General features: G+C 33.8%; 3 protein-coding genes across 3 annotated transcripts; 2 read left to right on the plus strand and 1 right to left on the minus strand.

Moving 5' to 3' along the window:
• The first annotated feature begins 942 nt into the window (after window positions 1-942).
• LOC100815420 (probable boron transporter 2) lies at window positions 943-7,175 on the plus strand. The gene is made up of 12 exons (XM_003525384.5): window positions 943-2,260; window positions 2,707-2,789; window positions 2,876-3,068; window positions 3,159-3,297; window positions 3,439-3,610; window positions 3,856-4,022; window positions 4,345-4,518; window positions 4,645-4,740; window positions 5,101-5,238; window positions 5,320-5,639; window positions 5,987-6,257; window positions 6,567-7,175. The coding sequence occupies exons 1-12, from the start codon at window positions 2,157-2,159 to the stop codon at window positions 6,750-6,752; spliced, it is 2,043 nt and encodes a 680-aa protein (XP_003525432.1). The 5' UTR covers window positions 943-2,156; the 3' UTR covers window positions 6,753-7,175.
• A 3,018-nt stretch (window positions 7,176-10,193) lies between these two features.
• On the plus strand, window positions 10,194-14,749 carry LOC100819686 (GDSL esterase/lipase At5g62930). Its single transcript, XM_003525392.5, has 6 exons — window positions 10,194-10,697; window positions 10,790-10,867; window positions 11,935-12,075; window positions 12,933-13,009; window positions 13,780-13,944; window positions 14,156-14,749. Exons 1-6 carry the CDS (start codon window positions 10,596-10,598, stop codon window positions 14,319-14,321), a joined length of 729 nt encoding a protein of 242 aa, XP_003525440.1. The 5' UTR covers window positions 10,194-10,595; the 3' UTR covers window positions 14,322-14,749.
• Window positions 14,750-17,639: 2,890 nt separating this feature from the next.
• On the minus strand, window positions 17,640-19,734 carry LOC100816653 (transcription factor MYB98). The gene is made up of 3 exons (XM_003525458.4): window positions 19,040-19,734; window positions 18,754-18,880; window positions 17,640-18,329 (listed from the first exon to the last, which is right to left on the minus strand). The coding sequence occupies exons 1-3, from the start codon at window positions 19,732-19,734 to the stop codon at window positions 17,640-17,642; spliced, it is 1,512 nt and encodes a 503-aa protein (XP_003525506.1).
• Window positions 19,735-22,362: the final 2,628 nt, after the last annotated feature.

The following is a 22,362-nucleotide window of genomic DNA, read 5'->3' on the forward strand; positions in this document are numbered from 1 at the left end:
TGACTATTAACTAACTTTTAATCTCCACTAACTTTTCATATATATTATTTTTTTAAAAAATTTATCTAATTTAATTTATATTTTTAAAAAAATTTAACATGTTAAGTTGGGTGGATCAAATTGTCTCAAACAATTTTAACAAACTCAACCCAATCTGACCGTTTTTTAATAAGTCTAAGTTCAAATCACTATAAACTCAACTTAATCTAATTCATGTGAAAGAAGATTACATAGATGGTTGCTAAGGGGTAATAGGAGAGTAAAAAATGAAAAATTATAAATAAAACTATTAAGTAAGATTTACATATCAATAATTTGTTTATAAACATGATTTTTAAGAAAAATAATAACTCATTTCAGTCATGTAATTTATCTCATCTAAGGAAAAACGACTTGGTTCACTATTAGAAATGTTAATATAAATGTAAGAACCGTTATAACTTGGTTCACTATTACAAGATGTTGTCAGTGTGAAAACTGTTTTTATATAAGAACCAATTCTTAACTATTAAAACTTAAAAGATAATTAAGACTCATTTTTATAAAAATATAAAGACACGTGATAATTTGAGACCCATTTGATGTTCTTAAAGCGTTACGTCATTAAAATGAAAAATTACTAAAATTCTTTAAACTGATGTGATTTGGTAACATCCATTTTAAAAAAGTTAAGAACCTGCAATGATGTTTGGGGTTGAAGATGCTCTTATGCTATAAACACTCTTAGTTGTCGCTGCATTGATTGGAAAATTTTAAGTAACTTCAATTAAATTTGAGCAAGTTATTTCGAAATTAATATACCACCAGTGTAAAGTGTCAGAGTAGGTCCAAAAATGAATGCATAAATATTTAATATCACGTCCTCTTAAAAAATATAAACGATTTATTTTAGGAAATAAAATATCTTTTTCATGTATACCTGTGTTTACGTCACACTTCCATTTGCGGTTTTGATTCGTCTTATCGCTACTTCCACTTCGATTTTCATTCAGGAATCAAAACTATATATGCATGAGATTGCTTAATACACATTCTCACATGTCACACAAAAGTCTTCAAATTGCAGCGTGCGTTTCTTTGCGTACTTCCTAGTTCCTAGTTACTCATGCTTTGCTCGTTCACTGCCTCGGAAACTGTTAACTCTCTCTCCTAAAGTGCTTTCAATTACAGTCTTAGAGTGCGTGTCTGAATCTTATTTACCTTAACCTCTTCACTTCTTTATTAGTACTACATCACTTTAATGTAACTGCAATCTTTTTTTCTTGTCAAAAGAAAAAGCTTTTTTGATAACATTTCTCTTTCCATTTAATGTCCAACTTGTCACAAGTATTCTGAACCATTCCCATCATGGTTTCAGTCATGGAATTTCGTTAATCTTGCCACATAAACCCATCTGAGTCTAGCTCTGTTTGTGTTCTGTCTCAAGCGTTTGTGAGTTGTAACTAATGCAGCTTGCAATGATGGGTTTCCGTTAATTTGTTTGTATTGTTCTCAAAGGCTATACCTTTAGAACTTAAATTTCAGTTTGAATGTAACAAGTGTGTCAAACTGCCATGTAACCGGAACGTTTCAGTTGGGGTTGCTCACGTTTGTTCTCTCAGAATGATGATTATATGGAAGGTTTCTGTGGTAAGAAAGTGAAAGAGTTTTTTTTTGGATCTTGGCTTTGTCATGGTTGAACTCTACTCTTCATTTTCAGCTTATAAGAGTGTTTGTTTTTCTGGCTTGGTAACTGAAAACAAAATTCTCTTATACTCTTGAATTCCACCTACCCGGGAGTTTTTTTCATTCTTTTGCTAACTTAACTCATTCTTTGGTCATTCATAACAATATATCTAAAACATTTTCGTTGTAATTACAAATGTGAATTCATCGTCCGGATTCGTTTATTCGTTTTCTGGCCTGATGTGCTTCTACATCCAAAAGATGGACATCCATTTTTTCCTGCTGTCCTATTTAGGAAGATTAAGGCATGTAGGTTTATCTTCTCCCTGCTCAAAGTTTGGTTATGGATACTTTAACTAAGCAACTTTAATCATAATTTTCCTCTAGAGTCCCTTGAAGTGATTCACCATCTTCCATTCATATCTTCTGCTCCATTTTTCTATAAACAAAAACTTAGACCAGTATTCATCCCTTGATATTCTAATACCTTCATGGAAGAAACATTTGTTCCCTTACGTGGGATCAAGAATGACCTCAAAGGAAGACTTGTGTGCTACAAACAAGATTGGACTAGTGGATTCCGGGCAGGCATCAGGTTTGTGGTATAAATTTGCAGATTCTGATATTTCAATCCGACTATGGATAAACTTCTCCATAAGTACTTATAGGAAGAAACTAAGATGGTAAAATGAAATAAATTTATTCTATAAGTTAAAATTAACTAATGCATAAACTAATTTTTGGAAGCTCTTGAATTCCCAAAAAAAATAAATAAATTAGAAGCTCTCCAATTAAGCTTTTCCAAATGCTTATTTTATTTCATGCATAAGCTAATTTTAGCTTATGGGAGATTTTTTTTTCATCCTACCTTCTTATTTTCTTGTCTTATAAGTGCTTATGGAGAAGTTTATTCAAACAAGCTAAGCTGCCTCAAGTTTGGAACCAAAAGCCACCCGCTTCCAAGAAATTACAATATAATACATAACTATTGCTAATGGCGAAGATTTGTCAAACATTTAATTATGATGTTGTGTGATATAGGATCCTGGCCCCAACTACATATATATTTTTTGCTTCAGCAATTCCAGTTATCTCTTTTGGGGAGCAACTAGAGAGAAATACAGGTACAGTACTTTTGTGATTCACAGTGTCCCTTTTGGTACTTTGGTGTTTTTTTGCTAAGAAATGCTTCATTGGCTATACTTTGTAGATGGAACTCTAACTGCAGTGCAGACCCTTGCATCAACCGCACTATGTGGCATTATCCATTCAGTCTTAGGAGGGCAGCCCCTCCTCATACTAGGCGTAGCCGAGCCAACAGTTCTGATGTATACATTCCTGTATGACTTCGCAAAAGGTAGAAAGGATTTGGGGCACAAACTATTCCTGCCTTGGACTGGATGGTATCTCTTTATTTCCTTGAGTGGTTAGTTATTTATTAAAAGGAAATTACTGTTGAATTGAACCAATTTTCTCCACCTTTTGATTTTTAGGGTGTGTGTTTGGACCGCCGTGTTGCTCTTCTTGCTGGCCATTCTTGGTGCATGCTCCATAATCAACAGATTCACACGCCTTGCAGGTGAACTATTTGGTCTGCTAATAGCAATGCTCTTTATGCAGCAGGCTATAAGGGTGAGTATGCACCAAACATGAACAATTTTTCTTAAGTAAAATGAAAATTGGAGATATTTGGATCATATATAGGTGTCCTTTATTTACAATTACCAAAATAAAAACTCCTGTTTAATAATGTCAGTAATCTCTTTCTTAAAGGGACTAGTGGAAGAGTTTGGTGTGCCCCAGTCCCAGAGAGAAGGTACCAATCAGATTGCACTCCAATCCTCTTGGCTGTTTGGCAATGGAATGTTTGCTTTGGTTTTGTCATTTGGCCTGCTGTTTACTGCACTTAGAAGCCGTAAGGCTAGATCCTGGCGATATGGGGCAGGTATTGGTTATACTTCTGAATCCTGATGTTAAGTTTCACCAAGGAATTTTATACATTACAAGATATACTAAAGTTTGTTATGACTTAGATAAACCAGTTTTGTGTCCTTGCGTGCTGGTTCTACAGTCTATTTCCATTTTTTTTACATTAGTTCAAAATTGCCTTTCTGCTGGTTAGTTTTTGCAATATAAGATATTTGTCTGATCAACATATTCCAAATTCTAATAAATATGATTATGTTATAGGATGGTTGCGGGGATTTGTAGCTGATTATGGAGTCCCACTATTGATTCTTGTGTGGACTGCTGTGTCTTATATACCAACCAATAAGGTTCCGATGGGAATCCCTAGGCGACTTTTCAGTCCAAATCCATGGTCTCCTGGTGCACACTCAAATTGGACTGTAATTAAGGTGTGTTTGATTATTTAATGTGGATATCATTCTCACAGTAGATGATAAATAATGTCACTTCAGGGAAAGCCAAGTGGAGAAAATAGGTTATGCAGTGACTGTGTAAAACAGTTTTACACTGTCATCTAATCACAAATTATTATATATGATATGTTTGTTAACTTTTATAATAATTACCTTAAAATTCATACTAATGGTGATTTTTATTGGTTGCTAGTGTAGAAATTTTTATATTTGGTGTGCATAGACATTAAACTCAAGTCAAATTCTAGCTTTCCCCCCTAAAAAGCAGTTCTTTGCTCATTTTTCTTGTATTGGGCAGGAAATGTTGAATGTGCCTCTCATCTATATTATTGGAGCATTTATACCGGCAACTATGATTGCCGTGCTTTACTACTTTGATCACAGTGTTGCATCACAACTTGCCCAGCAGAAGGAGTTCAATCTAAGAAAACCCTCTTCTTATCATTATGACCTTCTCCTCTTGGGCTTCTTGGTATGTTATTTCTCTGAAATATTTTGGAAATTCATTTGCAATACCAGTGGATGCCAAGAGGCAGCCTGGTGTATAGACATCTAGCAAATAATTTCCTTTTAAAATCTTATTTATGTTGTTTGCCAGACCATATTGTGTGGACTTATTGGAATCCCTCCATCCAACGGCGTGATTCCCCAATCTCCAATGCATACTAAAAGCTTAGCTACTCTAAAACATCAGGTAATATAATTTTCTTACATTTGATATTTCTATGGCGCAACTGTTAATCATGAATCCTTTTGGTAGATAAATAATTATTTTTGGCAGTTACCAGATCTAACCATCTCTTTCATTCAGATTTTTGGTTTTATAACCGTCTTGGATCCTGATTTGATTATACATGCTACTGATGAAAAGTAACAATCAGTTTCATTCTGAAACTAAAGTTATCTTAACCTTTCATTATCTCCTCCTGTAGTATCATTTCATTTCACTAGTTTTTCTATATGCAGACAAACTTGTATAGCCCAGTTTGCTAAGTTTTGCTTCATTATAGCTAAGCTAACTGCCAATCACTGCTATTTGTTTTGTTTGGAATAGCTCTTGCGCAATAAGCTTGTATCTGTTGCACGAAAAAGCAAGCAGAAAAATACGAACCTGTGTCAGTTATACCGAAGTATGCAAGAAGCATATGATCAAATGCAGACTCCATTAGCCCGCCAAATACCACCTGCCTTGGTAAGTATAATCCTATGATTCCCAATTGACTTGAATTTGTGATCTCTCTCTCCTTTATCCTATATCTTGTTCTTCAAGCAGGGGCTAAAGGAGCTGAAGGAATCCACCATCCAACTGGCTTCAAGTCATGGATACATTGATTCCCCTGTTGATGAGACTGTTTTCGATGTGGATAACGATGTTGATGACCTTCTGCCAGTTGAAGTTAAAGAACAGCGCCTCAGCAATCTGCTGCAGGCATTGATGGTTGCGGCTTGTGTTGCTGCTATGCCTCTTTTGAAGAAGATACCAACTTCAGTGCTTTGGGGTTACTTTGCTTTTATGGCAATTGAAAGCTTGCCCGGAAATCAGTTTTGGGAGAGAATATTATATCTTTTCACTGCTCCAAGTCGAAGATACAAGTATATCTATGCTCATAGTCAATTATATCATTTTCATGGTCCTAGGATTCATGGATTTAAATATTGTGTAAAATTTCTTCCAACACCAACTTACTAATTTCAGTGCATAAGATGATAAGAAGCATGCATTGTCATTTTGTAGAATTTCACTATCTGCATTTATTTATTTTTACTCAAATAATGATCGAAAGTTGTTGACCTATTGGGATGTGCTTATTCCAAGACTCCTACAACATATATCCATGTTGAGATTAATTAACACGTGTTTGCATGTTCATCTTTAGCATTATCATTACATCTTATAATGTTGAAGATATTGATTCCTTTTTCTTTTGTCTCTTTACTAGAGTGCTGGAGAAACAGCATGCAGCCTTAATTGAGACCGTGCCCTTCAAAACGGTTGCCATGTTTACCTTATTCCAGACAGCTTACTTGCTTCTCTGCTTTGGTCTAACCTGGATACCAATTGCTGGGGTCCTTTTCCCATTGTTAATCATGCTTCTTATCCCAGTACGCCAATATTTCCTTCCCAAGTTTTTTAAAGGAGCCCATCTTCAAGAATTGGATGCTGCAGCATACGAGGAAGCACCTGCTATTAGTTTCAACTTGTCATTCGATGTAGGTAGTTTGAACCATTATCAAACTAGCATAAAAGGTCTTTCTTTTAATTTGTTCCATTTACAAGTGAGAATGCACAAAACATGCTCCAATTTAGTCCTTATCATTAGCCATTAGGTTTGTGCATTGATTTTCTTTTTCAAACAATCATTTTCTGACTTGCAAAATGCCTCTCTTTGGGTACTTGTTGTGTGGAGTACAAACTCAGCCAGCTTAGACCACAAGAGATTCATATTCTGCCTAGAATTATATTACATGTATCTGTCAAAGAATCTCTTGTTCACAGATTAATGTTTATCCACCTCACAGGATTCAGGAAGTCAGACAACAACAGTCAATAATAATAGTGGGGAAATTCTTGACGAAATTATTACAAGGAGTCGTGGGGAGATCTGCCTCAATCAAAAATCAAGGTGTTCAACTCCAAAATCATGTGAAGACACTGTACCTGCTTATGGAAATATCTCAAAGGATTCACAGCTCTCGAGTAACTAAATTCAGAAGGAAAAGCAGCCTAGGATCAAATCATGATCATGGAGGCGATCAAGTTCAAGAAGAGTGCTAGTCCACAGCCAAAATTTCTTGGACAATATTCCAATGGCTTACCTTCAAGCTAATATGGCATCCTTAAGTCTGATGAAAATAGTTTTAAGTAGTTCACTAGAGGTCGTGAACTTGGTTTATGTAACAGAAGTCATTTTATAGATGTTTTTGTCTTTGACTCTTCTTCCTTTCAATATTTAACCATATTGATTACATACCTTAATACAAAATGAGCAGGGGTATTTTCAAGTTCATGGATAGATGGCATTGAATCTAACTGTCTTAGGTTTATTTATGTGTAGTTTATATGTAATGAACCGCAAAAAAAAAAAAAAAAAAGCAATGAAGGGATTCGGAAACAAAGATTCTGATAAATATTTATGTTACTATCTTTGGCTAAATAAAGCATTGCATAGCTGTGAATCATAAACCTTGCTTTTCAGCTGATTTGTTGCCAAATTTACTTGCATATGTTCTGTAACATATGTAAAAGGTTTAATTATAAATTTAGTCCTTACACTTGACACCACCTTTTGTTTGTCCTTACATGAAAAACTCTATTTTAGTCTTTATATGAAAAAAAATTACAAATTGATCCCCACTGTATACTAAAGTTATGATGGGGCTAAGAGTATTTTTCACGTGGGGACCAAAATGTAGAGCCTTTTTACATGGAAGGACCAAGATGAGGTGCAACTCTTTTTCATATAAGGATTAAAATTAAAATAAAAAAACAATGTCGAGTATAGAGACCAAATTCAACACCGTTGTAATTTCAATAAATGGCAGGACTTGATTTGTAAAATCTAAGGTATTTTCAAATAGGGACTAAAATGAAAAGGTGTCAAGTGTAGATATCACATTATTAAACCTATGTAAAACTATAAAACCAAATTGCAGACAACATTTAAATTTTAAAGTGCTTCAAGAAATGTACTTAATTACTTTTTTGTTTTCCCATTCATCATTGTGGTGAAAAGGGTGGTCGTAGGGAATTGGTGGTGAATAATTTCAACCAAGCATTTATTCATTTTTTTTTCACTATATAGCTTACTTTAAAAAGAAATAGAGTGACTTTGATGTCAATATAATATTTATGATAAAGCTTTTCTGAAAAAGTGCTGATTTCAACATAGTGACAATGATGCAAAGAGTTAGACTACGAATGTTAAACGTGCTTTTCGCTAGGCGTTGGCTTTTCCTGGTTGGAAAACTTGCGTAGACAGCATTAGTTTCAAGTTTGTAGTCCAAGTGAACCTCTGGTCCTACATCTGCCATCCAACTCATCCTCAAGTTAAGCCCCTCTCTTAAGTCTTTATAAGCACTATGCATTTCAAAGCTGTAGACAGACTTGCATCCCGTTCTAATTTTCAGAAATGGCTAGAGTACGTTAAATGAAGAGTTAATATGCGTACCTACTTTTGTTTGCATATAGTTGGCACATACGGTTCGAAATATCCTTAAATAATCATGAATACGTGAGGTTATGGCTAAATTAAAGGAGTAATGGGGTAGGTTCATTAAAAATCTACTAGCCAATATTTAATATTATTATCTTTGGGTTAGTGGGTGACCCTCATGCAAATGATTTTATCTCTCCCTTGTCTTCTTATATTATCCTCTATTGGAGCAATCATGTTTAAGCCAATAAGATTATTATGGATGACAAAAACTCTTCCTTCAAGTGACTACATACATAACTCGAATTCCAGGTAACTGATTAAGTTAAAAACCCCCACAGAAGTTGATTTACGCACACTTGGTGCTTGTCTTCTTATATTTTGATCATGTTGGACAGCAAGTGATTATCATTAAAATAGATATTTCATAAATAAACTTTATGATAATGAGTGAATGACTACCATGCCGAAAGGTTGTTTTACTTTTCTTACCAAATGTGAAATTTGCATATCTTTCAATTTATTACAGTCTAAGAACATTGCATGTTCATAAATTTGATCAATTTCTATGTGACACAAAGTTATATTTTTCAATTTAAGTGAAAGAATCAATAGAACTCAACAACATGTCACATTTGATCAAAATCATGGATTCATAATGGCCCCAAAGTTATACAGTAATTTCTCCCTCTTTAATGCCTTCTGACAGTGAATTATGATCACTATGGTTGTCTACTTTGTAATAGACGTGTTTTCATGGGGATACAAAAGATTGTTTCCACGAAGGAGATGAGGGATCGTGGCGCTCTTGAGGACATGATCCATCTAGTTAGATATGGAACATAACTTAGTGGAAATCAAACTCTCGTTGCACTGACCTCTTTGATACGCACTACTATCACCATGCATTATCAAATATACTGAAATTGGGTTCGATCAAATTGTAATGGTATCATTACTCAGTACGAAGATACTATGGGGAGCTCAAGAAAGTGATATAAATGGATGCAGCGGGAACTCGATGTGATTACTTTCTAATAAAGTAGTTAGGAAAATGTCTATTAAAAATTAGAACTTCTAGCACGTTTTAAATTATACTTTTTTTTAGTAGAATTGGAACTGTTCAGAATGATAGGGACAAAAGTACCTGCAAACTCCAACCAAACCAAAACCTAAGCAAGAATCATGAAAATTACAACCATGTAACTAAGCATAATTTAAAACGGGTCAATTAGGTACTTTAAATTTGAAGTATGGATTGATCAATCAAATTATGTAACCGGGTCAATTAGTTACCAATCAGTTGGACCACTGACCCACTATCTTGGTAGGACGGGAGATGGGATTGATAAAACTGCTCTTGACCCCAAGAACCTAGAGTAAAGACCAAAAATATCATTTTGCAATAACTAACACCACCATTCCCACCCCCACCACTCTTATCTCCTTCCCTTTTTTCATTCATTTTACTATTTTCACTTTTCCTTCTTTCCTTTTTCCCTCTCTTCACTCCTTGCCTCACACAACTCTCCTTTATCTCCTTTATGCAGGTATCATTTTCTGTGTTTGTAAATATAATGGAATAATGATTTCATTGTTTATTTTGTACAACAAAATTGTGATTCTATTTTTTGGGGGGATTTTGATAACACAATGAAATCACAATTATGATATATTACATAAGTTGTTAAATAACAAAAATGTGATTTTCTTGTGTTACATAAATTTTGACACAATGAAATCACGATTCTAAAGGATAATTGTCCCTTGTCTTCTGTTGTGCCACAATAAAAAAGATATTGCATATTCCTAATCTTTTTGTGACAAAAGTCTTACATGAAACAATGCAAACTTTCAACCATATAGTATAAAATAGAACTATACTTTTGTTGTGTATTATTTTCAGCATGGTTCCCTTATATATTATACAGTGGAATTTTCATTGTGCATACTTTATTAACTCCCACTTGCACAAAGGACTCATGCATTTTCCACGTAGCGAAAAATTTCATTGCAGACTTTTTTTGCACCACTAGTGTAATGAAATTACGATTCTTTTTTACATTTTGGGAAAGGATGTTTTCAGAAATTTTGGGAGTCAATAGCAATACCAAGGACTAATATGGGGATAACACAATTTTAAGAATCAATTATTATTTTTCTGTCCTTGAAAGGCAAAGTAGGACAGTTGAGTGTTAAAGTTGTCGATGAAACTGTTGGAAAGAAAAAAACATCAGTGTCTTGAGTAACTGGCAATCCATCCGTGTAAAACGTGGTTGGATTTGGGTCACTAATTATTGTACGGAGTACTATGAGGTAGCATTTTAGGTTGAAGCAGAGACGTGATTTAAGTGTTGAATGGTGTGGAACATAGAAGCACGTTGGCGTGAACACGATGATGAGGTCAAAGATAGTGTTGTTTGGAGACTCCATAACGGAGCAATCGATCCGAGAGAATGGATGGGGTGTTCCTCTTGCCAATGCCTATTCTCGCAGGGTAACCTTTTTTCTCCCCCAAACACTCTCTCATGAGATCCATTTTCTAATTAATTAATCATAAATCTCAGAATTAATGGCTTGCATTTGCAGGCTGATATACTTGTTCGTGGTTATGGTGGATACAACACTAAGTGGGCTATGTTCTTACTGGACCATCTCTTCCCTCTGGTATTTGATGCTCACCTAAATAATTTTTTAATCTGTTAGTGGGTGTACATTTGCCCCTATTTTTTAACCTCATATTTGATAATAAAATTAATGAAATAATCTTTGAAATTAATTGGGTCTCACTCATGTTAGACTAGGTTTTGTATGACTTGAAGCCAATGTGAGTTGACATAAGTGGTTAAGAATTTGGTACAAACTGTCACCTTCTCAATGGGTGTGGATTCGAAATCCCTAGAAGTCAGTTTCCTTGCTTAGTGGGCAACCCTCCTCAGGGAGATCGCTTAGTGCCTAGGGGTAGTTAAGTGGTTGCAACTGGGTATAATTACTTGTCGTTCGGGCCTGTGCAATAATCCTCTAGGTGGACATCTATCGCATTTATTCAACACCAAAACAAGGTTTTGTATAACTTGAAGCCAATGTGGGTTGAGATAAGTGGTTAAAAATCTAGTACAAACTCTCACCTTCCCAGTGGGTGTGGATTTGAACTTGCTTTCCTCGCTTGGTGGGAAATCCTCCCTAGGGCCTAGGGAGATCCCTTGATGTCTAGGAACTAGTTGAGTAGTTGCAACAGGGTAAAACTGCTTGCGGTTCGGACCTATACAATAATCCTCTAAGTGAGCTACCTCATTTCTTCAACAAAAAAAGAAGTTTTGTATAACTAGAAGAAATCAAATCCTTTACTTTTTAAATACACTTCATAATTTTGTTGTTGCCAATAGGGTGTCTGCATAAAATTGAAGAATGTAAGGCCAACATTGCTTTGAACAAAAAATTGCATAAGAATTTAATTAAGTTTTTTGAATCTGTAACTTACAAATATAATTTGTTTGTGCATTAAGTGTGAAGGCCAAACTAGAAAGCCAAATGTGATTAAACTGAACTTCTCATTCATTTACATTACAGTTTTGGAACAGTAAGGGGCCAGAGATCACCAGAGCCTCTGATCCCCCACCCTAGAAAAAAAAATCCTTCCCTACCTAGATATAGTGTCTTTGTTTATTTTTTGCAAACTACTCTATTAATCTTGAGTTCTTAGTGTATAGTTGTATGGATGGCTTCATTTCCAGGACTCAACTAAACCACCTATTGCTACCACAATTTTCTTCGGCGCTAATGATGCAGCTTTGTTAGGAAGAACCAGTGAAAGGCAACATGTACCTATTGAAGAATTCAAAGAGAACCTCAGAAAATTTGTTCGACACTTAAAGGTTACATTTTGTTCAATATTTTTATATTTAAACCTGACCAGTTTCCAGATTACCTGTTCAACATTTTAACACCAATTTTATGTGCATTATCTGCAAAAATTATGCTCCATTGGTTGGGTTTGCCTATGACCTTGTTTTATATTTTCCAGCAAATGGCTGGTTGTACACTTGTACTACCTTCCAAGGCAAATATTTTGAATGCTTTCTGGGTATGCTGGTTCAAATGCTCTGTAATGGCCTGGAAAATAAATTAAAAATATCAAGATTTATTTACTAGCTCAATCTCTTTTGGAGTCTTAAGAATTTTTATTTTACATATTGTAAAGTTAAAAAATTATTTTCTTTTGTTTGATAGTCTTCATTACCTAGAATGTTCACCGAACAAAATTTTGATTTCTTTTAAGCATTTCATGTTATTACTCTCTAGTCTTGATCAAATGATTCTGATGATGATCTCCCATCTTGTGCTTTCAAAGACACATGATTTCTTCTAGCTTTGTTGTTTTGCTTCTGGGTTAATTGCTGCATTGAGTTAAGGAGTAGCCTACTGTTAGTTGTCTTAGTACTTTTGTGTTGTTAAAAAAACTGGGCATAACATGAATTTTACTCTTATACCATTATGGGTATGTTAGGATAAACAACTTTAATCAAGCACTTGTTCAGTAAGCTATTATCACATTATAGATTATGTCATAAATTTTACCCTGAAACTTGTTGAAATAAACTAAAAAGAGCTTATAGGAGTCACTAGCCATTTTCATAAGTTCAAATAAGCTCTGTAGAAGCTCTTCCATGTGCCTCCTAAGTGCTAATTATATTATATCTGTTGTTAATTGTAACTGATAATTGGGTTTCAGGAATGCTCACCAACTATGGTAATTGTGCTTATTACTCCACCTCCACTTAGCGAGGAAGGACGCCTGGCTTACGCAAGGTATGATTCCTAATCTACCTTCCTTTATAGACACCGTCTTACTGCACTACTATGTATTTGGCTATTTATGCCACTTATCTTACCAATACCATCAAATGGAATTGTTCCTCCTGTTTGACTTATATGTTCTCTTTTTGGGTATATCCCTATTATAGTCTATAAGATTATAAGGGCAGGTTACTTAATTCCCAATTTTACAAAACCCTCACTTTAGTGGAACATGATTAATGTGAACGACATTTTGCACAATCAAGAACTAAAATGATCAATGTTTACAATCTCAGGGACTAAAGTGGGAGGTTTAGTTTTTTTTTTAAAAAAAATGCAATAATTGCTACATTCACCACAACAATTCTAATTGTTACCATTAGCGCCACTATGGCATCCACTACATTTGATCATTTATCCTCAAGTCATATAAATCTAAAAAGTCCATGGCATCATTGTTGTACTGAATTGCTATACCACCCGCCTGCTCTCACAGTATGCTAGTGATTATCAGTATCTAATTGTGAAAAACTTTGCCGTATTTCGCCATTGATGTGTGATTATTCCTAATCTGATTAAAAGCTTCTGTATTGAAACTTGTGCTACATTACTGTTTCATGTTATTGTTTTTGTATTACCTGGTTATTTTTTTTGGTATCACGCTTGCCAGTCCATGACACTATAATGTTCTGGCACAGCAAGAGAATGTTAGTTTGCATTGGCTTCTAATCATTCAATAGTAGTTAACTTCATGCTTGAGATGCTTTTGTTGGGTCTTGCAGATCCGTAAATGGTGAGAATGCTACCAAAATACCTGAAAGAACAAATGAAGTAACTGGTCAATATGCAAACGCCTGTGTTGAGGTAGCAAAGGAAATGGGCGTGTGGTATATCAATCTATGGTCCAAAATGCAAGAAACGGATGGCTGGCAAACAAAATTTTTGAGGTTTGCCACAACCTATAGAGAAATATTGACTTTGACATAAGTGTGACCCTGTTTTCTTGTTAAATCTTGAATGCATGTTTATTACATTTGACATTATAGGAATCACATTATTCTTTATTTATGCATATTTTATCTGTAGTAAAATCAATTCCAATACCTTTCTTGAAAATTATGGGAGATTCCACCTGACATTGATGTTTTGCTGTATAAGGGATGGGTTGCACCTGACAACAGAAGGAAATGCAGTAGTCTACGAAGAATTGATAAAGGTGTTCGATGAAGCAGGACTTTCTGCTGTTAACATGCCAATGGATTTCCCTCACCACTCAAAAATTGATTCCAAACATCCAGAGAGAGCTTTCCAGCAGCATGTGTGATATCCCATTGTAACTGATACAGGGGATCAATCACTGCAAACCAATATAAGGACAGCAACACAAACTCAAGCAACAACACAGACTCAAGCTACCACAATGGCAGCAACTCAGACTCAAGAGCAGGATGAATATACAGAGACTACAACAGAGCAGAGGGTGCAATTAGTAGCTAGGCCCAAGAGAGCAGTCATCAAACCATCTTACCTGAAAGACTACGTCTGAGGGTGAGATGGGAATTTAGCTTTGTAATTTTAGCTTTGTAATTTTCCTTGCTTGATGCTTGTCTGGTAGTGGGAGACAAGCCGAACTTTGATTCCCTTATTTCCCTTGCAAGCAAAATATCCCAATTCTGTTAGAGACACTTAGTACAAATAGCTATGTGAATAAATCAAGCAAGGCATGAATGAGAATTAGCTTTCCTTGAGTTCTTTTATTCTTTGATTGGAGGCCCTGGTTCCTCGAAAACCAGTTTTACTTATCCTTGCAAACCCGTATCAGTAACACACTGCTTAATTTGGTCTAGTCTTGCAATTTTATTCTACGTTTCTATTTGGTGATCGATTTTCTTCCAGAACTATATTGAGTTTAATGCTTTGATGAAACCATGGTGAAGAAATTTTTTTTAATGACGTGTGATTCACGTAGTTGATCTCATATAATGGGATAAAACTATTGTTGTTGTAATGCTTTAATGAAAACTATGATTGTTATATGATTCATGTGGTTAATCTCATATAATGGTATAAAACTATTGTTGTTGTAATGCTTTAATGAAACTATGGTTGTTGTGATCTTGATCTGGTATTTCTGTATGTGAGGAGTGCTTGGCGATTTCATGCAGCGGATGTGTATTAAAACCCGTATTGCTTAACATGTTACTGTCTAGAGGAGCGGGGGTGTGCAGGTTTAAGGTTTATTTCTCTGTTCTACACGTTTCATTAAAAAAAAGGAAAAAAAATGTATTTTTGTCCCTAAATTTTCAGTCAAACTTAGTTTTAATCCTGTATTTTCAATTTGATGAATAGTTAACCACTGAGAAAGGATAAATTTAGTTTAAACTACTCATAATTTCATTCGCCCAAAAAAATCATTAAAAAAATACTAAAGTTCTGGTTGGACTAGAATAAATTTGACTTTATTTTATTTGTCGAATGAGTGTTATTTTTATTTTTTTATATAATGGTCACACTGTGATTCAAATCCAAATCTATATCTTCGTGTATATCATCTCAACCTCCATCGTTAGACAATCCTAATGAATTAACGAGTGTTAATTTTAATCCATAGACACAAGAAATATTGTTAGGTTAAATAAAAAATTACTTTTACTTGCCTTGCCATTAATAAGGGTATCAAAATAGGCTAATCCATGTCGCCCATAGAGGATAGGTTGAATGGGATGGATTGAGTTGAATAAATCAATACATGATATGAATTACATTTTGAAAAGTGCTTTTTTTATGTACTTCAAAAATCTCAGCCTACACTTTCTTTTATTACGGAAACTTCTATCCGGAAAGAAAGTTTTACATTCTAAACATGATTTAGCAATTGACTGTACTTACAAGAAGGTGAATATTAGAAAGATTTGCTAAATATGTCCTATGTCCAATCATCAGCATCACAATATGAAATTTCTTCTAAAAATTCCTAGAATGAAATTACAGACTGAGGCCAAAACAGACAAAAGGACGGTCCATCTGTATTTATGGTGAAGCAGAAAAACTCAGGCAGAATTCAGCATCTTATACCTTCCATGTAGATTTTGAATCCCCTTTTTTTGCTGACCTAAGCATTTCATGTAATAATCCTGCAGAAAATTTCACAACAGAAATTAAACAAGACAATCAAATCAGAAAGCAATTGATCATGGTTAACTTTCAAGCAATTTACTATAAAAATGTTAAAGGGAAGAAAAAGAAAATACAAAAATATGCAATCCCAGCAAAGGAATTAGCCACTTCAACTATTTGAAACATGTTTCTAACTTTCAATGTCCATCTGCTTATGAGGTGGACAAAACAATAATGTATTGAGATTTGGTGTCAATATTAATAGCTAAAAAGTTCACATCTCATTTATCAAACACCAAGGATGCCAAAGGCCTATACGCTTCCCTTCTCAGATTATTTGTTCATTAGGGTAGTATAATTTCTATTAATTTGGCTTATAATCTTGCATTTATCATGTCTACTACAAAATTACCACTACAAAGATGATTTAAGACTTTTTTGAGAACCATCATCGTTTCGCCATCATAAAATACAGTTTTTTTTAGTAGTGTTAGCAACTTTCTTAATCTTTATAAATAATCTTAAAATGATATTATTTGGAAACACAATAATCAAGCTAACAAGCTATATATGTATATCTTACCCTAAAAAAGCTATATATGTATATCTTACCCTAAAAAAGCTATATATGTATTGGGGAGTTTTTACATCTTAATGTACGATACAAATTAATTATAGAGTAATGATATTTTGACATTTTAATATTTCAAATATCTTATCAATAACTCTTACTTCTCTCTATCTCTTTTTTCGATCACATCGTATCATCTATGATACCTATATTTTTCTCACTCACCCGGTGTCTATTAGCATTGGAGTGTTAAAATATATTTTTTCTTAATTATAATAACAAACACAGCAGTAGAGATTAATTAACGCAATCTTAACTGTGTCCGTCAGACATGTTTCTTTAATCCTTACACAGTTACACAGGTCATTTACTCCCGAGGCAAACATTCTATAATTAATATATATATATACATTTTTTTCCATTTACTTACTATTTAATTTTACCCTTTTATTGTTTTTTTATCTGATGTCATCTTCGAATCCGTGCTTTTCATTACAATGAAAAGATAATTAGATATCACCAAACCACAAAGTTAAGAGAGGAATTAGCTACCATTTTACTAAAACAGAAAATGCTTAAACTAAAACAAAATAATCAATCTCAACATATAGTGTTAATATTTTAGAGTCTGAAAGAAAAGCTGACAAATATTCCATCTTATATTATCACTGTTCAAACTGGTTGAAAACTTGAAATGTATTTTCAAGTACAAGCTGGAATTTAATTTATTGATCATAAAATATAACAATTCTCATTATTTATTTCAATTTATTATTGTTGATACTATTTCCTGTTTTCCTCCCTTTTCTGGATGGTAGAAAATCTCTGTATTTCTCTCTTCCATTGGTGTGAACGTATAATAGTAACAATATGAGAACTGAGTCCAAGCTCTCTATCCCTGCATCATTGTTATATAGGGAAAAAAAACGCCAACACATGAAACAATGAAATAAATCAACATGGTGAGTGTATACTATAATGGTTTCCATTCATGTGGGACATCATTTCCACGAAATCAAGTTCCTTCTTAACTTCAATCCCATTCGTGTGTGCCATCATCTCAGTCTCATGATGCACATCAACATCAACAACATGAACACACTGCATGCCACCCTGATGAGATTGTTTTCCCTCCATAGTAGGAGCACATTGCATTATTTTTTCATCAAAGCCTTTCTCATCCATAGTAGATGCACTTTGCATATCATCTAGCAGGGAATCAATGCTGCACCCCTCTTCAAACAAATTATCATCCAAACAAAAATCTGGGACCTCGTTAAAATCATACCTTGGCACCATCTGGCTATTGAGACAAAATTGATCTGAACACTGGGGCTGAGCTGCTGCTTTGCCATTGCTGTTTGTATTGGCATTAGCATTTTTGGCAGATTTTTTTCGATAGTCTATAGGTGGATTTTTGTCCAAGTTCAAGCTCTTGATGTATTCCTGAAGAAGAGAGCCTCTAGGGTACTTTGAACGACACTTTCTTTTGGAATATTGCCTTCGCTTTGTTGCGTTCCAATGGTTTTTGATTGAGTTCTCAGTTCTTCCAGGCAATTTTTTTGCAATCTCAGCCCACTTATTTCCTATCTCTGCATGAGCTTGGATCAGTATCTTATCCTCTTCTTCAGTCCATGTGTCCTTCTGCAAAATGGCACAAAAGTAGTTTCTTTGCTTTTTTAATACAAGGCACGATGAATTGCAAGAGTATAACATATTTAAGGAGTTTAATAGATATACACTATCTATATATGTGTGTGTGTTTTAATACTGAAACTAATTAAAAATCACCCTTGTATGACTTACAAGGTAGTTATTTTCAAAATCAATAAACTTATCATGAATTATGATATGATGACATGACAAAATAAAAAACCTTTACTAGTGCATGTACTAGTATTTTGTCATATTTAAAAGTACATATCATGGTTTTATGTTATGAGTTAGAGGAATATCTAGATTTCAACAACTGGATCAGGCATTTATCATTGATGTGCTTTTATATATAGACTCAGTACGTACTGAGAACTGTAACATAATATATCTTATATGACAGATAAATTGAAACCTTAATGTCTGGCCTCAAATGGTTATGCCATCGTTCTCTGCATTGTTTCCCTATTCTTCCAGGCAACGCCTGAGCTATATGTGACCACTTCCTCACTCCAAATTGTTCTACCAGTTGAATCAACAATCTGTTAAAGGAGGCAGTCAAAGCACAGATATGTGTTTTGTTCAACCCAAATATGCAAAATTCCATTATGTGAAAAGAAAAATGATGTAACAAGGCTATATAAATAGCCATTAAAAACAATATGTTCAATGGAAAGTATATATTCCATAAAATTATGCACCTGTCTTCATCTGATGTCCATTGCCCCTTCACTATGTTGGACTTCTTCCGGGCCTTGAATGTTCTTCTAGTGCTTGGAGATTCCCTGAGGTTTTTATTCAAGCCAACTCTCTTATAATAATTTGGTGGGGAAATGCATGAGACTTCATCTGGTACAACAAAGTTCAAAGGCTTGGTTTCAAGAGCATTAAAGGTCATATAACTTTGGTTTGCAACCATCAAATCCAGTTGATTCGTCCGAGGGAGGTTCAAACTGTAACCTGCATATTGGAAATTGTTCATAAGATGAGCATGTCCAATACCATTACTCTCAGCTAAGGGCTTGCACTCATAAGCTTCAAAATCAGGAGGTGCAGACTCACATGTTACATTTTGATCAAAGGGATCAAAATTTGGAGTTTGCACCCCAAAAATGGGATTGGATGATGAGGAGCCATTCACATGAAACTGATGATCAATATGATGAAAATCTTGCAAGAAACCCTGCGTGGAAGGAGTTCCAAAAGGAAGCTGATCTTCCATGCTTGGTTTCAAGTAGTTTTCATGCAAATCCATTGGCTGTGACTGTGAGGCACAGTTTTCTGTGAGGTTTGTTTCAATGTCCATGAGAGGAGTAACAGAAACTGAGGGCAACATCTGCGTTTCAAGCCATCTCCGTTTGTGTTCCTTAATAGGAGAGAGAGATTGAGAACGCATTAATTACAGGGCAATTGATATGAAGCATCAAATGGCCAAAGATTGTTTCACATCTAGAAACTTGACCATAAGTTACAGTTCAAGTATAATAATTTTATTGCGGTTACGTTATTTGCATGGTTAACCACATTATTGTGGTCAAACCTTGCTTTGTGACTAGATTTTATGCAGTGGTATGCGAAGGCCGTAGTCCATGCATACTACAAACTAACATCCATTCAGAATTTGACAGTAATTAGTTCATTTGGTTCTTCATTTTGTTTAATAGTGTATGAAATTGGTTTCAATTGTACAGGGATAATGTGCAAACCACTAAATGTCAAAAAGAAAAAAAAGAAAAAAAACACAGATACACCAATCAGACACCTACTAGACAAACTCCTGCATGAAAGTGTTTACAATTTATGGTCAAAAAGGTTTATTTGAGAATGTTCTGAGTACTAAACTACTAATCAGTCATTACTAATTTTAAATATCATTTACTTCAGTCAATGCATAACCTTCACTCAGGAGGAAAGACTAATTATAGTAATTTATGGCCACATTGGATGGCTTGTAAATAGGGGAGCACTTGATTTCAGTCCACTATTAGCTTGATAATCTTAATTTTCTGTTCAATTCGTGCATACTAATATTACCTTTTCCACTCTTTTGCTGGCTTGATGATTAAAGACTACGTACATGTTTGGAATAGATTAATTTTTAGGATTATTTAAAGAAAAAAATTTCTCTAATGTTTTAATTGGAACTTATTTTAATGCAAAATAAACTGATTCAAATATACAATGAAAATTTTGTTTGTGAACCTTTTTCTAACTTGATGAAGGGGAAATAAATCTAGGTCACTTGAAATGCAGTTAGTTAATGATATTTGTGTACAAAATTTACTAGACTTAATATAGAGTTAATTTTGAATTAAGCTTGAAACATTCTCAACAATTGAACACCCACCCCCCACCCCTGCTTTTCTCCCCAATACAAAATATAGTCATACCTGAAAAAGTCTTGTGAAGTAACTGACCCGAGTTAACAACTTCTATTTAATTTAAACGTTGGAACAAAGATAATTAATAGTAAAGGATCATTAAAGAAAATCACCAAAGAAAGATTTAATTTCCCCCAAAATATCTGTTTTTTTCTTTCTATTTGCATGTTATTTCATGTATGAAACAACCCAACAATTTGTCCATTATTTTACTTGAGACACAAAGTAGAGTATTTACAAGTAGGTTTAATTTGTATTTGGAAGAAAATAAAATCCGAACTAATTATTTTAATTGGTTTGGTTTTGTTTAAATTCCAGAAAAAAAAAATTTGTTCAACCCAAATCAAACTAACCTAGTGATGAACGAGTTGGTTTAGTTCGGGTCATTGGATATTCTACCAAAAAAATAAAATAGAAAATCAATTTTAAAAAAAATTAAAAAAATAACACGGCTTTGTCCCAAATTGACAAATGATGATGTCATAAAATGACATAAGCAACATATATTTGAATGTAATTGACTTATATCGGTTGAATAATAGTATAAAGGATAAATAATCACTTTTGCTCCTAAATGTGTAATTCGCTAACAAATACATCCTTAAAATATGAAAATACAAAATTTAGTTCCCGAAAGTGTAAACAGTGCGACAAATATATCCGGCCATTAACTTTCGTCCGTCACTGTTAATAAAATAGCCTACATGGCACAGAATGACGAATTTGTCATTGAAATGATTATCAATGTGACCATGCTGACTACATTGGACAAAAATATCAAAAAGATATCATTTTTGAACATAAATGTCAGCAAATTTTTGTTGGACGAAAATGTCAATAATTTTTTTTTTACCTAAATATCAGTACGTTCCATTGGACAAAAAATGTTAATAAGTTATGATTATTGGACGAAAATGTCAATAATTCTTTATTTGACCTAAATATCAATATGTTTCTATAGGACTAATTTGTTAAACCCGAAATTTCGTTTCATTTAAAGGTAAAATATAATTTTAAGATAAATTTTTGCTATTTTTTATCGTTACAAAACATAACATTATAATAATCACTTAAAAAAATATATTGGTAAACATAATTTAAAATAAACATAATAATAACAATAATATTAGTTATCAATCATAATTTGTCTGTCACAATGGAAATGATCCAAAATAAATATTGTACCAATTTACCAAAATAAAACATTCTAAGAGTGTACCAATCATTACAAATTTTTCCAAATTGTCCTAAAAGATAAATATATCTCATATTTCACTTCTTTGAATCTTGACTATTTCATTAACGGTGACAGAAGAAAGTTAACGATCAAATATATTTATCTCACTTTTTATAATTTCGGGGACTAAATTTTGTATTTTTATCTCTTAGGGACGCATTTGTTAGCGAATTACACATTCAAGAACAAAAATGACAATTTACCTATTCATATTCCCAAAGAATGGGAAGACGAAAAGTCAATAAAATATTAAATGACAAATATGTCTCTATATTGACAATTAGAGATGATCATGTTGGCAATCATTTAAAATGACAAATTCATCTCTCTATATCATATAGACTATTTTATTAACAATGATGGACAGAAACGGTCGGATATATTTGTCGCACTTTTTACACTTTCG

This window comes from Glycine max, chromosome 5 (genome assembly GCF_000004515.6).
Source record: "Glycine max cultivar Williams 82 chromosome 5, Glycine_max_v4.0, whole genome shotgun sequence".
NCBI lineage: Eukaryota > Viridiplantae > Streptophyta > Magnoliopsida > Fabales > Fabaceae > Glycine > Glycine max.

What these genes read in the sequence shown, in the direction of transcription:
- LOC100815420 (XM_003525384.5), top strand. Translation starts at nt 2,157, where the DNA reads ATGGAAGAAACATTTGTTCCCTTACGTGGGATCAAGAATGACCTCAAA. An exon ending in TTATGCAGCAGGCTATAAGG is followed by an intron (nt 3,298 to 3,438) that starts GTGAGTATGCAC and finishes TCTTTCTTAAAG; the next exon opens with GGACTAGTGGAAGAGTTTGG. An exon ending in GCCAAATACCACCTGCCTTG is followed by an intron (nt 5,239 to 5,319) that starts GTAAGTATAATC and finishes TTCTTCAAGCAG; the next exon opens with GGGCTAAAGGAGCTGAAGGA.
- LOC100819686 (XM_003525392.5), top strand. Translation starts at nt 10,596, where the DNA reads ATGATGAGGTCAAAGATAGTGTTGTTTGGAGACTCCATAACGGAGCAA. An exon ending in TGGACCATCTCTTCCCTCTG is followed by an intron (nt 10,868 to 11,934) that starts GTATTTGATGCT and finishes CTTCATTTCCAG; the next exon opens with GACTCAACTAAACCACCTAT. An exon ending in GGACGCCTGGCTTACGCAAG is followed by an intron (nt 13,010 to 13,779) that starts GTATGATTCCTA and finishes TGGGTCTTGCAG; the next exon opens with ATCCGTAAATGGTGAGAATG.
- LOC100816653 (XM_003525458.4), bottom strand. Translation starts at nt 19,734, where the DNA reads ATGCGTTCTCAATCTCTCTCTCCTATTAAGGAACACAAACGGAGATGG. An exon ending in TGGACATCAGATGAAGACAG is followed by an intron (nt 18,881 to 19,039) that starts GTGCATAATTTT and finishes CTCCTTTAACAG; the next exon opens with ATTGTTGATTCAACTGGTAG. An exon ending in ATTTGAGGCCAGACATTAAG is followed by an intron (nt 18,330 to 18,753) that starts GTTTCAATTTAT and finishes GCCATTTTGCAG; the next exon opens with AAGGACACATGGACTGAAGA.